The following is a 17,411-nucleotide window of genomic DNA, read 5'->3' as shown; positions in this document are numbered from 1 at the left end:
AGTGACCTGAGAAGTCCACCCTAGAAGATGCTCGACTGCTAGCTATGAACCTGATCAATGGTTATGATGAACCCCATGAACATCACAGTAGTCTGATAGTGAGAACAAGGCTCTCATTGCTCTCTGTACTCTGCTCCAGGCACCACCAGGGCAGGCTCCTTAGTTTATTAGATTTTAAATGTTTTCACATCAAAAAAAGCAAGGTGATGGATGTGTCGGTTACCAGGCTTGGCCATTTAACAATGTGAACATATATCAACAAACACATCATTCAAAGTTTTCCCCAACTGAACAAACATTGAGAATATTTTCAACAAAACAGACTGATCAAAGAGGCTATTCCAAGAGCACGCATGCTCTAGAATGTGAACGCAGGTGTAACGGGAGGGCATTTGACCCAGTTCAGACTCGGCTGTGTATACAATGGGACATGTATTCTCACTTATTCCGAACAAGCTAGACCTTATCTCCTCTTCACAGATGTAGGGATGGGTTCAGAAGCAGCAGATTAAAATGAGTCAAGCCAGGCCAGGAACACGAGCCTGACCGAGTGCAAAGGCTCCGTTCCCTGCTCCACCAAGTCAGGAGCACCCACCTCACGTGAAAGCATTTTCCGCAATAAGCTGAGGGGCCTCCATCCCAGCTGGACACAGAATTAAAATGAAAGACCTCAAACCTCACACTCCCCCTCCCTGCCCCAGCAAACAATCCCCTGGAAGGCCTGGTGGGGCTCTTCTCTAACAATGTATGTGAAATACAAGCCTCCCCTGCATTCATCCAGGACGCAAAGGTCAAGCCAGCTTCAGTGTGCCCTGGGGCGTCAGACAGGGAAGGTCCTGTGGCTGACATTTCCTCCCGAGCAGTGTTCATGCCTCCCACATTATCACTCCATATTGTTCTGCTCTCAATGTTTGCTTTCCGCACAAGAGAGGTGTAGGGGAACGTGGCCATTGGCTAATCTAAGTGGCATCTAATCCAGAGCACAATCAATAAGTCACCAGATACAGTAAGGCTCCCCAGAACCAGTCTCCTCCCCAAAATTTCTGGAGAAATTCCAAAGTCCCCTCAGACAATCTATACATCACGTAAGAGCAACGTAAGTTCTCTTCTGAGAGAGCCGTCACAACTGCTGCTGTGGTATTCGGCTCCCAACGCACTGTTAGCAGAGGTGGACCTGTGGGCCACCCAGATGCTGTAGGCTACCTGCAGCCCCAGTTCCAACCCTGAGCTCTGAGTCCTAGTCAGAACTACTCATTACCAACACTATCACAAGTCTCTCGTTTATTTATTGAGGGAGGAGGGTTGCTGGCACAGGGTCTATCTATTATACAGCTCTGGCTGTCATGGAACTCACTGGGTAGACCTGGCTGGCCTCGAACTCACAGAGATCTACCTGCTTCTTCTGCCACCCTAGTGATGGAATTAAAGGTGTGCTCCACAATGCCAGGCTGAAACTGCTTACTTTTTAATCTGCCAAGTTTAGTGTGTTTCTGGGGAACCAGGCATGCCTTCACTGGATCAGAGAGACTTTAAGGACACACTTCAGCTCTCAGCCTTGGCGCCATCTTCCTTGAAACTCCTGCGCCAGGAGAGCAAAGTGGAGGAAGCAGCGAATTCGCGGGCTGAAGCTCGAAAGGAGAAGGATGAGGCAGGGGTCCAAGTCAACCAGCTTGTGCACCCGCGAGGCTGAAGGGGCAGAATTAAGGGATGCTGAAAGTCGGATGCCGGTACAAGTTGTTGGACTGTGTGCTACTGTCGGTATTAAGTCTCAACGGACCTAGAACATCACCATCGGCTCGCAGAGACCACCTGAGAGACTTTGACTGTTTTCACTGCAACCAAAACAGGCCTTCTGCCCTGGACCTATGGCATTCTGGACTAGTTTTGTTCTCACTTGTGGCCAAGTGTAACTCCTCTACAATAAACCATCTTTCTCGCTGTCTCAGATAAAGAATTTAAAAAAAAAAAAAAAGAACACGCTTCATAAAGCTGTGTGTCATTCTGTATTGTCTCCTTTGGATGATCAACACCTCTTCAAGACAGATGATATATAATTATATGTATTATAAATTTCGGTTAAGATCCTAGACACTGCTGTTTTAAATGCCCTTTTCTGTTGAAAGGAGGACAAAGCCAGTGTAAACTGTGAACATGTGTAGTGTTTTCTGTCTAATAGATTTGTGGGGCGGGGGTGGGGGGGGTGGGGGGGGGGCCTGGAAGGCTCAAAGTGATTGTTTCCTACAGGAGCTGGGTTTCATTCCCAGCACCTAATCAGTTCCGGGCAATCGGACACCCTCCTCGGGCATCTTTGGTCAACATGATACACACACACACACACACACACACACACACAAAATAAGTAAATCTAAAAAACATTTTTGTCAGGCAGTGGTGAATGTCTTTAACCCCAGTACTCGGAGGCAGAAGCAGGGACACCTCTGTGAACTTGAGGCCAGCTGGTCTACAGAGGGAGTTCCTGACAACCAAGGCTACACAGTGAAACCCTGTGTGTGGGGGTGGGAGGGCGGGTAATTTGTCTGGGGGGAAAAAGAAAAAAGAAAACAAGAAAAAACAACCCTACCAGTTTTCTCACTGTGTAATTGCTCAGCAGAGCCCAATTCCAATTCCTGTCACAAAAGGAGGCTCCTGGCAAGGCCCTGGCAAGAGGACCAAAGCAGGGTGGCTTTCTCCAAGCAAAGCAGATGCAGCTTTTTCTAGAAGATAATTGTTTGGGCTTACAAGATCAACTTGTTTGTTTATTTGTTTGTTTGTTTGTTTGTTTTCTGAGACAAGATTTCTCTCTATAACAGACCTAGCTGTTCTGGATGGAACTCAGCCTGCCTCTGCCTCCCGAGTGCTGAGATTAAAGGCATGTGGCGGCGCCTCAACCATCACCACCCAGCCAAGATCTACTCTTACCTCTTGGGTTGAAGATCCAGTTCCTATCAATAAGCATTCGCCTAAACCAAACCGATGACAGCCGTGAAAACGTGACAGGAGATGCTCACGTCACTCTCCGTCCAGCTCACTGTAGTGTTTGTCTAAGCCATCAAGCAAGCGCACTTACACTGCAACACGTGACTTAGAATACGCCAGCAGCCCCTTCCAGACGAAGGGACCACCCTCTCCCCGAGAGAACATACAAGCGTGTGAACAGCACTTGCCCCTATCTATCTCCCAGCCACAGTCAAGGCACACAGGTTGAGATGCTGGGACAGTAGCTGGGGGCTCAGCGAATGAGGTCCTACGTTCAACCACAGCACCACACGAGCTGTTACAAGAGGAAACTAGGCCAAGAAGCAACATGTTCTTTAGCCACTCACCCAAGAGATGAGCATGTCACATACACTTTTCAAGGATCAGGAGCAAACACTCAAGGAAGTCAAGGAAGAAAGAGTTGGCCACAATCAGTCAACTGTTACAGCAATTAGAACCGAGATAACTGAGCTATCCCCTCTAGCTAGGGGAAATACATCCTGAAGAAGCAACAGACAGAGTCATTTACAGCCCCTTATGGACCTTGGTGGACTTTCCCTTTAAAAAAAAAAAAAATTATTATGGCTGAGTATAGTAGAGCAAACTTGTAATCTCAACACTCACTCCAGAGTCAGAGGCAGGAGGATCTGAGGCCAGCCTGTTTGATCTACAGAGTGAGTTCCAGGATAGCCAGGGCTACACAGAGAAACCCTATCTCTAAGGAAAAATAAAAGGGGGCGGGGGGACAGGGACAGACACACACACACACACACACACACACACACACACACACAGAGTGAGATTCAGCTGTTCAAAACACTTGCTGCAAAAGCCTAAACTCAACGCCCAGGACCCAGGACAGAAAAGGGAGGAGTTGTCTTCTGACTTCCACACGTGCACTGTGGCACACACCCTCCTGTATTCACACACACAACAGGAATAAATATATTCTTTTACTTTCTTTTACTGGGACGTTTGCGGAGTTAATATGATTGTCATTAAGTCAACATTCAAAAGACTGAGGAGATCCAATACTCAACTTCTAAACTAATGTCACAAAGCTGCCTAAGAATCACTCAGGGTTAAACATGATTTGGGCGCACGCCTTTGATCCCAGTACTCGGGAGGCAGACGTGGGAGGATCGTTGTGAGTTCGAGGCCAGCCTGGTCTGCAGAGCGAGATCCAAGACAGGCACCCAAACTACACAGAGAAACCCTGTTTCAAAAAATAAAAAACATGATTTGGGCTAAGGAGGTAGAGTGCTAGCATAGTATGCACCAAGCTCTGGGTTCTAACCCAGCACCACATAAAACATGACAGTGTAGTGGCACATGCCTATAAGGCCAGCACCCAAGAGCTGGAGGGAGGATCCTTAGCCACGCGCTAGTCCTAGCTATGCCAGCCTGGAATACATGAGCCTCTATCATAGATAGATTAAATAGAAAGACAGACAGACAGACAGACAGTTGGCTCAGCAAGTAGAAAGCCTTACTAGAAGGCTTGAGGAATTAAGTTCAATCCCAGATCACAGCTGGTAGAAGGAGAAGACCAATTCCCAAGAATGTCATCCTCTACTTCTACATACAGGCCATGACATTAGCACACCTGTACTCCTTCAAATTAGAGTAAAATAATTTGCTCAGTTTCACCTGACATTCAGATATTTTTAAAGGGCTTTTTAAAAATAAGTGTGTGTGTGCGCGCGCACATGCCGCGTACACAAGGCATGTAGCCACATGTGCTACAGCATCCATGTAAAGGTGAGAGGAAACCTCTTCTACCATGTGGGTTCCAGAACCCAAGCTAAAGATGTCAAGCTTTACCCATTGAGGCATCGGTACCAAAGACACATTTCAATAACAAATATTTTAATAAGAACCAAATGTGCCAGGTGATGGTGGCACATGCCTTTAATCCCAGCCCTCGGGAGGCAGAGGTGGGCAGATCTCTGAGTTTGACATCAGCCTGTTCTACACAGGGAGTTCCTGGACAGCCAGGGCTACATGAAGAAACTCTGTCTTGCGAGAACCAAAGGCTCTCTACACTAAAGAAACATTTCTAAATGTTCCCACCACTTCCATCCTCTCATAATTCCTATTCTGTCAGTTCATAAATACTTATAATTTACACATATATAATTAAATTAGATGGGCTACTGATAAAGCTGATAAAAATGATTTATACCCTCAAACATTCTTACTGAGTTAAAAAATTGAGATGCCCTAAAAGATCTTGAACATAGTTCCAACCATCACAGAACCCACCAGCAAAAGGAAACAAAGTCGCATCTCACATTTTCAGTGGAATCCCCAGATGCAAGCTGTCTGCATCACAGAGGCTGAAAAAAACTAGGCTGAGAAGGAGCGGGAATCGGCTCTCTCCACGGTGTCCGCACAGATACACAACGACTAACACACAATCAACACAACATTTTTCTTTTAAAATTTAAAGCAAGATTCTACAAAGAAAGTACATCAAGCCCAAGACCTAAGCACACCCTATATACCAAGATGGAGTTAGATGCAGCATGCGGGCAAGCCTCAGAAAGGACAGAGGCTTCAAAGACAGGCAACCAAATAAAGGTAGGCCTCCCCGAGGGAAGGACAGAGGCCGAGAAGAGGAGCTACTGGAGGAGGCGACTTCACAACACAAGCTGTGTGCACTGAACTGAAAGGAAGAGTTTTATGAGGAGTGGCCATAGAGAGGACCTCCCTGGAGAAGAAAAGGCATGGTGTACCTAGTGGATTGACCGTAGTATCGTGACGCTGGCAGCGGGCACCAGGGCCAGAGCATTACCAAGATCAAGACATCCATCTGGGGTGATAAAAAAATAGCATCGTGCCTGTTCAAAGAAACAGCCCAGGGAACAGAGCCCACACCCTGAAAGAGTATGGACTGGGCTGGAGAGATGGCTCAGAGGTTAAAGAGCACTGACTACTCTTCCAGAGGTCCTGAGTTCAATTCCCAGCAACCACATGGTGGCTCCCAAACACCTAATGAGATCTGGTGTCCTCTTCTGGTGTGCAGGCAAACATGCAGATAGAATATTGTATATTAAATAAATAAATAAATAATCTTAAAGAAAAAAACTATCTACTGCTTCCTTTGTGGAGCGACGGTGGTGGTGGTGGTGGTGGTGGTGGTGGTGGTGGTGGTGGTGGTGGTGGTGGTGCGCGCCTTTAATCCCAGCACTCCAGGAGGTCAAGGCCAGCCTGGGCTACAGAGTGAGTTCCAGGAAAGGCGCCAAAGCTACTAAGCCATGTGGATAGAAGGGGAGCAGCTGAGGTTCCAGGAATGGGGTAGGTAGCAGAAGCCAAGATGACATGGCCCCACAGCATGCTGAAGCAGTCCAAAAACAGATGCTGACTCAGTCAGGCTGAGCTGAGGTATCAGCCCACACCTCAGTGGGGACCGCTTGTCCTGGATTACTCACAGCCCAGCCTCCCTAAAAATACCTTCGAGGGGTGGTCACTGCCTGCAGAAAAGCTCAAATGAGGCAGATTCAGAAGAGCTGGATCCCAGTCTCTCACTTCTGTCCCTAAGTCAAACTTCCACCATCTCTTCTAGAAAGACACCTGTCTGAACACCTATAGAGAAATGTAACATGAGCAGTGGCATCAGTGAAACAGTGTAGTCAGACAAAACACGCAGCCCAGGGCCACATCCGAGGGCCTGGGGATGAGGGCCTGGGGACTGGCACTCTATTGAGTTTCTGACCTGTACTCTGCAGAGACATCAAGGTGTGTGAAAAGGAGAGTAACCATAGCAAGAGCTAGCACAAGGAAGACCACCTGAGATGGTGTGACCAGGAGCAGATCCATAGGCTGTTTTTATTGGTCAAGGTCAAGAGCAAAAAAAAAAAATCAAAGGGAGGGAGGGAACGGTACCTAGTGATAAATGTATATTGTACAGATGTGGGCTGGTGGGGGCTTGTTGGTTTTGTTTCTGCCTCCCTTCCAGTGTTATTTCTTGCTATCATCTGGACTTATTGTTTAGGAGAAAATAAGAGTCAGGAAGAGTTTAGGAGAAAAAAGTCAGGAAAACTTTCTCATCCACTACGTAGAGTGGCTTCATGTTTTTGAGGGTTAGGAGATCAAGCTCAGGACCTTACGCAAAGTAGACAAGAACTCTAGTGTGGAGTAACAGCTCCCAGTGCATCTTAATTTTTTTTTCCCTTAGTTTTGTTTTTTTGAGACAGGATCTCACTGCGTAGCCCTGGCTGACCTGGAACTCACTATGTAGATCATACTGGCCTGGAGCTCACAGATCCACCACCCTCTGCTTCCCAAGTGCCAAGTCAAAAGGTGTGTACCACCACACCAAGCTTAATTTAATTATATGAAATGTTTTTGCCTGCATGTATGTATGTGTACCACATGCATGCCTGGTGCTTGCAGAAGCCAGCAGATCTCCCAATACTGGGGTGCTAGGAATCAAACCCCAGTTCATCTGCAAGCCATGTCTCCAGCCCCATCACCACCACCACCATCAATGGGAAATTTTAAAATGACCTAACAATGATTTGCTTTGTCTGCCTAGAAAAGTTGAAATTTCTCATTTATCTTCATCTATAAAATAAATCTCAACGTGTCACAGTGCGGGGCGTCAGTACATTCTGTAATCCTAGTGTTTGGAAGGCAGAGGCAGGAAGATCACCAGCCTGGACTACAGTGAGTTCAAATCCAGCCTAAACTACACAGAAAGACCCTTTAAATAACTAAAATGTAAAATACAATTCATGGGGCCGTAATCACTATTTTTGCCTTCTACAACCAAAATAATTTAGTCTGAGATAAAATATTTGTACTCTGGACAGCCACAGCCTTGAGACAAGGGGAGTCCGATAGCAAAAGGCCTCTTATCCTTCCAACGAGTGGTCTTTTCTTCTGAAGGAGAGACCAGGTCTATAGTGTATGTAGGGCTGTGAGGTACCACCGTTTGCTCTGGGTTAAGTAGCTGTGAGTCCCAATGTTCCTTCCCAGCTGTCTCCATACAGTCCCTGCCCAATTTGACGGTATGAAGCTGCACTATGGCTCCGTGTCTTAGCTCTCCAAGAAGCCAGCAGCAGAGACTGGGCAGTGATGCTCTAGTCCCCAGCTCTGCCACTAACGACGTGGTCGGCATACATTATTAGCTCTGCCTCATTTCTCTCTGCTACACGTGAAGACAATGCATGCGCAAGCTCCAGGGTTATAACACCACCACCCCAAAACATAAATTTGAAAACAGGTAATTAGACTGTTGGCCTCTAGAGGCTCTGAGGTTCCTTGTATACTGCCATTTATCGCAACCCCTTTGTCTTTTCCCAAATTCCTTTCGCCAGAACGCAGAATATCACCCTGCCTTGCTTCTAGCCCCTGCTGCACCCGGCTTGTTTGAGACTCCCAAAGGAGACCCAGTTTATTCATGCGGACTTCAAAGACAAAAAGGAAGTTAGAGAGAAAAAACTTGCAATTCTTTAGTGGAAAAACATTAGGGACTGGAATAATATAATTATGACATAATTACAACAAAGTGACCACAACATGAAATTTTTTAGAAGTCCATCCAATGCTCTTCTAACATTCTAAGACAGTATTTTGCTAAATTGCCCAAGCTGGCCTCATACTCCATCTGGCACATGTAGCTGGACTTTTTTAAAAAACAAATACACAGTCTGTTGTGGTGGCCCACACCTTTAATCCCAGTACTAGAAGCCCAGGCAGGTGATTCTCTCAGAGTGAGGCCAACCTAGTCTATCTACATTAAGCCAGAGAGACACACAATTCTTTAACCATAACAAGCCATCCTATGCCCGAGATGTACATTTTGAATACTGCACGAAGAGACCCTTCTTCCGTGGGGAGTTTCCTCAGAGAGTTGGCTACTCCCACACCGCTAACCGCTCCTCCCATTCCAGCTGTCTAGGGCGACCCTTAAAACCCATCCTGGCGCGCCTTTAATCCCAGCACTCACACCTTTAATCCCAGCACTCAGAGGCAGAGCCAGGCGGATCTCTTGAGTTGAGGATGCCAGCCTGGGCTAAAGGGAGTTCCAGAAAAGGAGCAAAGCTACACAGAGAAACCCTGTCTCGAAAAACCAAAAAATAAAAATAAAAACCCATCCTTAATGTCAACTGCGAATGCAGTTTAATAGTAAGTAACACCGAATAAGGATGGTTTCACCATTTCAATGTGTCAGTTTTCGGCCTCTGGGGTGATTGAATTATTTAGGTGATGACCAAGGTCATTGTTTCTAAATGTTCCAGTCATCTACAAGTTTAAAGTCTCTTCCCCGCTAAGGGGGCTGGACTTCAAGGTAACATCGCTACCCCCAACTTCACACTCCAGGCATGGTTCTGGGAATACAGCCACCGAATTAGAAAAGGCCCCTCCATAGTCGAACACTGGGAAGAAAGAGACAGGGTGGCTGAGGTAATTCCAAAAAGCTGATAAGGTGTCCTGACAGGGCTGGCATCCTGGTTTTGCCTAGCATTCCTAGACGCACGCGTGAAGAATGTATTTTTAAACTTAACATGTTACAAGGCAAAGCGCAAATAACCTAAGTTCAGAGACCTAAACAGCATTGCAGAGTGCTAGCTAGCCACGGAAGCTAAAGATGAAGTGGATTTAATCAATAACTCGAGTTCTACAGCACACAACGCTCTGTCTGGGCTGCTGGCCTAAAGTACTCCAGACCTGGAGGGAAAATACGAAAAAAAACCAAAATGGAGGAGGGGCCAAGGAGAAATAGGCTGGAAGCAAAAAAAAAAAAAAAAAACCTCGTGGCGCGTGGCGGGCGTCCCATGGCGCCACCCAGCCTTCCTGCTCCGCGCTCCCCAACCTCGGGGCTCCCGATCCCGCCTCACCAGCCGCCGCACGCGGCGCCCAGCTCCCCCGGGCGCCCCTGGCGGAGCCCGGGCACCCACTGAACTTGGAGGCTGTTAAATGGCAGGCGAACAAGCAGCCACATCTTAAAAGGCAGCGTGGGGGGGTCAAGAAAGAACCATCTGGGAGGGCTCCACCCTTCCCCACCTGCAGAAAAGATCCGAGGTGAAGCCAAGACGCCTGTCACTGCCTCGCTGGGGGTGAAAAAAAAAAAAAAAAAAAAAACCACAAAGAGGCTCCTCGCAAAATCAAGACTCGGTAGTCCCTTCCCTGGGATCCAAGGAGAACGCGACCCGGACGCCGAAGAGCAGGGAACCAGTACAACTTTCTCACTGAGACTCATCCCGTTTTCTCTCCCAACCGTAAAAGACAGCAACCCCGGCTGTCATCCTATCCGCGACTGCGCCCACCGGGCTTGGCTCTCTCTCCAAGAAAGCCCTGAAACCCCCAGGTGGGCTCCAGGCAGCCGGCGCGCCGCCTCGCGCATCCTCGCCAGCCTCCGCCAACCCATGGGCTCGAGCGGGCCGGCCAGGGTCAGGCCGGGGCCGAGGAGCACCCAGGGGCTCGTGGGGGGAGCCCCGAAAGCCCCGTCCCCAGACCCGACTTGCAAAACAATAAGCATCCGCTTCCCGCCCCTCCCCCACAGGACCCTGACCATGAGTCCCAGCCGCCGCCGCCGCCGCCGCCGCCGGGAACCGGCGAGGGAGCGCACCATCCCTGCGGAGAGGGGTGGGGGACGCCCCACACCGGGGACCCTCTAGTCGTCCCAGGACCCTCGCCGGTCCCCAACGCCTCGCCCCGAGCCTGCGCGGGGCTGGCGGCGCCTGCCGGAGCGCGGCGGCCCGGAGCGAGGAACCCGCGGGCCACGCGGTGGCAGGCTGCAACTGCCACGGCCCGCGGGGCGCCGGCCACATGTGCCGCCCGCCGGGCGAGTAGGGCGCGCGGAGCCCCTTACCTTGCCGCTGGCCGTGCCCCCGCTGACGCCGATCAGGAAGGGCTCGCCGCCGTTGGGCTGCTGGTGGTTCTGCAGGGTCTGCTCGCTGTCCCCGGCCATGACTCGCGCCGCCCCTCCTCTCGCAGCCTGTGCGAAGCGACGCACGCTCCCCGCCCGCGACTGGGCTCGCTCAGCGCCTCACCGCCGCCGCTGGTGGCCGCCGAGGTCGAGGCTGGGGCCGGCCTTGGCTGGAGCCCGGGATGGGGTGAGGGGGGTTGGAGGGGTTGAGGAGGCCGAGATGGCTTCCCCGGAGGTGCCGAGAGCTCTGCTGTGTCCGTGGCGGCCCGTGGGGTTTACATCCCAGGCAGAGGTCAGGCGTGATGAAGCTGCTCCAATCCGGGCCGGCTGCGCGCTGCTATTCGCCAGGAGTCTGGACCCAGCCTCCGCCCCGCCCGGGCCCCGCCACCGCCCGAGGTCTCTGGGAAAGGTGTGAGCGCCACTCCCCTCCCCACCCTCCCGATTAACCCTTTCCTGGATGGAGCCGGGGGAGAGGAAACAGGCCAGGTCAGCGTTTTCATGTGCCGCCTCTGCCTCCTATTTCAAAAGAGATCACAAGGGAGAGGAGGCTGCTGAGCAGATCCGAGAATGGAGGAAATGCTTCAGGTTTGAGACGCAAGACTGGAGAAGGCTAGGAAGATAGTGATGGAGCACAGTTAATGCCTGGACCCTTTATCCACGCTAAAACTTGTGTTTTCAGAGACTCTCTTCCCACCCCCTGTATGCCAAAATAGTGTTGTCAGCCGCTTGATTTTAGAGATTTCCTGTCTTGGAAACCCCCAAGTGCCATTTTCTTTAGCAGACCTGTCCTCGTGTGACTCACTAAAAGAGGGTAACTGGAGGACGGTTGCCCCTCCCTGGAAATCAGTGCCCTTCCACACCACAGCATCCTGGATCCCCATTACTGACATCCCTGTGAAGCTAGGGTTAATGAAATACAGCAGTGCCATTTCGATTCATTGATGACTTTTAACTGACCTCGTTTATCAGAGGCAGGCCATTTGTCACTTGGATAGGAAGACAGTACCAAATAGAGACTAAGGAGGAGTCTTCACCTCCAGAGCCAGACTTCTTCATGCACCATCAAGGTCCATGAGCAAGTGCGCCGTGCCTCAGGTCTCCCATCTATAAAATGGGAATAATAATGGTGCTCACACGCTAGGATTTTTGTTGGGCATAAGTGAATTATCATAGGTAAAGTTTTTAGAGCAATACCTGAATACCACTGTTGAGCCTGTATTGGGGCTTTAAAAGACCCCTAAAGGACTGAACCAGAAAGAACAGTTTTGCTAGACACATCTGAAAGAATCTCTGCTTTTCTGAACTCTGAACCTTATCAGTGAACTGATGGGGCCCTAAAAGGGGGCTTAAGAGGCAGGAGAGATGACTCCGCAGTTAAGAGCAGTGGTTGATCATCCAGAGGTACCCGGGTACAATTCCCAGCTCTCATATGGCAGTTCGTAACTATCTGTAAATCCTGATTCAGAGGATCTGATGCCCACTTCTGTACCCTGTCTGCACCAGGTACACATGGTGCCCAGACTATACATGCAGGCAAAACACCTATATACATAAAAAAAAAAGTTTTAAAAAGATCAAAATTTAAAAGAGCTTAAGTCTATCCCATCCTCTTGTAAATATTAGTTTTGAAAACATCGTTAAAGGGTATATCAAGCACAATGGGTCAGATGTGGTGGACTTTGTTCATGTTGATTTCAAAAATAAAAAGGAAGGAAGGAACTTCCAATTCTCTCTCTCTTTCTTTCTTTCTTTCTTTCTTCCTTCTTTCCTTCCTTCCTTTCTTTCTTTCTTTTTTTTTTTTTCCTGAGACAGGGTTTTTCTGTGTAGTTCTGGCTGTCCTGGAACTAGCTGTGTAGATTAGGCTGGCTTCAAACTCAGATATCCTCCTGCCTCTGCCCTCCTGAGTGCTGGGATTAAGGTCATGCCACCTCCGCTGGGCTAGAAACTTCCAGTTCTTCAGTGGAAAAACAGTAAGGATTTAGCAGGGTGGTGGTGGCGCACACCTTTAATCCCAGCACTTGGGAGGCAGAGCCAGGAGGATCTCTGTGAGTTTGAGGCCAGCCTGGTCTACAGAGCAAGATCCAGGACAGGCACCAAAACTACACAGAGAAACCCTGTCTCAGAAAAAAAAAAAAAAAAAAAAACAACCAGCGTTTTGTTTCTTTTGAGATAGCATCTTTTGTTTGTTCGGGTTTTGTTTTTGTTTTTGTTTTTGAGAAGGGGTTTTTTTTGTGTAGCCCTGGCCATCCTAGAACCCACTTTGTAGACCAGGCTGGCCCTGGACTCAGAGATCCACCTGCCTCTGCGTCCTGAGTGCTGGCATTAAAGGCATGCACCACCACCTCCCAGCTTGAGATAGAGTTTTTTAAAATTTTTATTTATAGTTTATGTGTTAGTGCTCGGCTTTCCAACAGAGGGCATCAGATCTCCACTATAGATGGTTGGGAGCCACCATGTGGTTGTTGGGAATTGAACTCAGGACCTCTGGAAGAGCACTCAGTGCTCTTAACCACTGAGCCATCTCTCCTACCCCAAGAATAGACTCTTATGTAACCCAGGCGACTCTGTCCTCCCTACCTAGCTGAAGATGACCTTCTTGATCCTCCAGTCCCCAGCTTCCACATGGTGGGATTACAGGCATATACCACCATGACCAGCTTAAAAAATGTCCTTTTCTGCTGTGAACAAATGAGGATAAGGTAAAAAGGTACCAACAAATACCATTTTTTATATTGAATGGAAACATCCCTGTGATTATAATTGAGAGAGAGAAAGGAGAAGGTGGGGAGAAAGAGAGAGCTGTCCTGGAACTTGCCCTATAGACCAGGCTGACCTTGAACTCACAGAGATCTGCCTGTGTCTGCCTCCCAAGTGGTAAGATCGGAGGAGTGGGCCAACACACTCTGCTAATTTTATTTTTTAATTTTTTTCCTGTTAAGTTTTCGATGTAGTTTGTCCCCACGAAAATTTCAAACTGATATTCGATTCCCTATGTAACAGTATAAGAAGTCCCTGGGACTTTTTAAGAGGGATAGATACAGGTGACAGGAGCTCCATCCTCACAATGGGGTGAATGAAGTTCTCTTGGGGGTAGTTATCAGTAGTGCGATCCTTGGTTCTCTATCCCTTCCTATCTCACAAGTTTCTCCTCTGCAGCATCTGCAAGCCACACCCCACACCCTGACCGTGCTTTGTCATCTTCCATATTGTGATGAAGTGTAAAAGCAGTCCCTCACCAGAAGCCTGGAGGTGCTGGGGCTGTGCTTGGAGGCTTTCCTATTTTCCAAAGCCTCCTTTAGAATCACACAGTAACTGTCCACAGCTAGTCCCGGTGTGCCCTGTCACCCAGCTGAGCTTACCTGGCAGCCGAGTTAACCAATACATCTCTCTGTTCCTTGCTCAACACTAATTTAATGATAGTGTTTGACCTCTGTACGGAGGTTAATATCCACAAAAAAATGCTCTGGAAATGTTGAAAGTTGTCTATATAAAGATAAGGCCTGGTTAGCAGAGGAGGCCAGCTGTACACACCCCACTCCGTTTTCACTTTCCCTTCCCGTCCTTAGGGCCGGGTTGCCTATGGCAGAAGAAGCAGCCCTCTGTTTAAAGCATTTAGAGCACTCTCAGGACGGTGACCTCAGCAAGGACTTAAGTGTTTTGCTCTCTACAGAGCAAAGGCAAGCTGCCTCTGCTGTGTCATCCTCTCCTGAGAGCGGTCACAAACCCCACAGCCAGGGATGCTCACATCGCATCTGAGTCCGCTCTGCAATCACACTGCAGATCCAAGTTAAGTGACTTCCATCTGATCCTCCGCCCCTCTTACTGAGGAAAAAAAATATATACATGTGTATATAGTACATATGTGTGCGTGTGTTTATTAAGAGTTCCAACAGACTCAAGAAAATGTGTTTCCTTGTGATCTATGATCATTCTTTCTTCTTTATACAGATTCAGCCTGCTCAAGTTCTGGCCGGTGAAGGGTTGGGGATGAAGTCAGCATGAGTATGCAGCATCTGCTGTAGCCAAAGAGCAAGGAGACTCTGCCATGGACAGTCCTTTGTCTGCCTGCCTGCCTCCCCCCCCCCCCCAGCATCAGCACCCCCTCCCCTTCTGAAGAGCCAACTGAATCTTTCTCCCTGCAGGTGCTTCGGGAACAATGACCAATCTCCATTTGCCTATTCATCCCCCACCAGAAGAACAGATGCTGCCACATTTCCGCACCATCCTGGGCATTTCTTTTCCGTCCTCTCTGTTGCCCTTCTAACTTCTGTCCACCTTTCCTTGGTCGGCGGTTGCTTTGGCAAGCCGTAATAACTGTTCTGAAAAGATGACCTTCTGATAGGAAGGCTATGTCAACCTCCACCCCACGACCTTCATCATTCATGCCGCTGATGCTATCGGGCATAAAAGCACAGTGCCTGGGGGGGGGGGAGAGGGGGAGAGAGAGAGAGAGAGAGAGAGAGAGAGAGAGAGAGAGAGAGAGAGAGAGAGGAGGAGGAGGAGGAGGAGGAGGAGGAGGACAGTGCAGTGTCAGAGCCGCAGTAGCAGCAGCTGTAGCTGCAGCCTTCTCCTGACAGCGTGGCTGGAGATGCGAATGCTTGGGCTCCGCCCCAGAAGTTCGTGAATCAGGATTCGGTGGGTGGGCCCGAGCAGTCTCTCACAGGCTCCCTCCCCAGAGGATTCCTTTGCCCACTGAAGTTAGCGAACCACTGACCCAGCTTGAGGATGAAGAAGGGCTAGCTAGAAAACCGGTTTGTGTCCTGGCTTTGTTTCTTTGAGACAGGGTCTCACCTACCCCAGGCAGGCCTGACTCACAAACTTTAATCATAGAGCACCCACCACTCACGTGGTGCCGGGGACCAAACCCAGGGCTTTGCTCATGCTAGGCACACAGCACTCTGTACCAGGTTTTTTTCTTTTGGGGGCCACCAACCAGCTCCCAAATCATGACACAGAGACTTATTAGCTTTGAATGCTCAGCCCAGTTTAGGAACGTTTCTGGCTAGCTCTTAACCTGTTTCTCTTTATCTACCTTTGCCTCAGGACTTGTTACCTTCCTTCCATATATCTTGCTTTCACTGAGTCTTTATTTCCGGCTGCCTGGTGTCTGCCTGGCTTCTTGCCCCGGGCATGTCCCTCGTTCTCTCCTCCTCTCATTCTTCCTTTTCCGGCCTAGATTTCTCCTATTTATTCTCTCTGCCTAGCTATTGGACATTCAGCTTTTTGTTAGACCAAGCAGGTGCCTTAGGCAGGCAAGGTGAAACAAGTGCAACACATCTTTAAATAAACACACATCCCTACATCGTTAAACAAATGCAGCAAACACAAAAGTAATACACCTTTACACAGTTAAAGGAATATTCTGCAGCATAAACAAAACGTAACTCATCTTTGCCCAGTTGAAATAATATTCCACAGCAGCCCTCCAAGTGGGCCATATCCACAGCCCTGTTTCTAGCTTTGTAGTTTCGGGTAAGTTACGCAAGTTACTTCAAGTCTGTAACACTGTAAGCGCTGTGAAGTGATAAGCAAGTGGCAGAATGGTTGTGAAAATCATTACAAACTACCACACATTCACTGCTGAGTATTATCTCCTATCCCTGCTCTTTCCCATAGCTGTCTGGATTACAGAGTGTACTAGTCAGGGATTAGGTGTTCCAAAGGAAGTATTCCTAATCCCCAAAGGCTCTTCCTAGTAAAAACCAAGACATACTGTCCTCTCATAAAGATATGATGATAAATATGCGCATGATGTACAAACATCCATGCACATATAATAAAATCTCCAAATAAAAAGAAATGATAGAGTCGAGTCAAATGTTTCAACTGATCTTTACGTTATACAACGAATATAAAACTTTCCGTAATACACCACTGATATGAACACTTTGATGTTTTATATATGTTTAAAGCTACCATTTAGTGGAGACAGGCTCTCACTCTGTAGCTCACAAAGCTACAGAGAGACCCTATCTCAAAGTAGCAATAACAAAAACAAAAAGATAATGCTGGACTAGAGAGATGCTTCAGCAGGTAAGAGCTCTTGTAGCTCTTGCAGAGGACCTGAGTTTGGCTCCAGAAACTCAGTTAACCAGTTACAACCCACTATAACTCCAGTTCCAGGAAACCTGGATCTTTTCCTGGCCTCACGGGACACTGCACTCACATGCACCAAACTTATTACACAAGTAATTAAGTTTTTTTAAAACATTTTTGAAAGATAATGATCAGAATTAGGGAACATCTATAAAATCAAATTTTTAGGAGGCTTGGGGAGAAAGGGGCTAGTGACTATGAATGGGTCTAGAATTCTTTATGTTGTGATGGTTTCCCAACCTGGAACACACTGGAAACAGTGAGGGGCTAGAGAGATGTTCCAGCAGTAAACATCCGCCACAGAAGCACAAAGCCCCCAGTTAGATCCTCAGAACGCATACAAAGTGCAGAACCCAGCAAGGCCTATATACTTGGCACTGGGAAGGTGGAGACGTGAGGATCCCCAGAGATTGCTGGCCAGCCAGTTTAGTGTAAGCTCCAGGTTCAGCCAGAAATCTTG

General features: G+C 48.5%; 1 protein-coding gene and 1 long non-coding RNA gene across 4 annotated transcripts in view; one reads left to right on the top strand and one right to left on the bottom strand.

The window, feature by feature from the left end:
* Uck2 (uridine-cytidine kinase 2) overlaps positions 1-11,196 on the bottom strand; it is a 54,424-nt gene extending 43,228 nt beyond the window's left edge. The window contains exon 1 of one of the 3 annotated variants that reach the window (XM_059281200.1): positions 10,799-11,196. In XM_059281200.1, coding sequence (XP_059137183.1) covers positions 10,799-10,897 — 99 coding nt within the window. In that variant the 5' untranslated portion in view covers positions 10,898-11,196. Of the gene's footprint in view, positions 1-10,498; positions 10,520-10,555; positions 10,672-10,798 lie in introns of those variants that run through there. The other 2 variants (XM_059281202.1, XM_059281201.1) reach the window with 2 other exon arrangements.
* Positions 9,801-14,712, top strand: LOC131925825 (uncharacterized). The gene is made up of 2 exons (XR_009383361.1): positions 9,801-10,294; positions 14,422-14,712. It is a non-coding gene; the product is annotated as an uncharacterized LOC131925825 (long non-coding RNA).
* The last annotated feature ends 2,699 nt before the right edge of the window (positions 14,713-17,411 follow it).

Source organism: Peromyscus eremicus, chromosome 15, assembly GCF_949786415.1.
Source record: "Peromyscus eremicus chromosome 15, PerEre_H2_v1, whole genome shotgun sequence".
Classification (NCBI taxonomy): domain Eukaryota; kingdom Metazoa; phylum Chordata; class Mammalia; order Rodentia; family Cricetidae; genus Peromyscus; species Peromyscus eremicus.
This window is presented reverse-complemented; position numbering and strand designations above follow the sequence as displayed.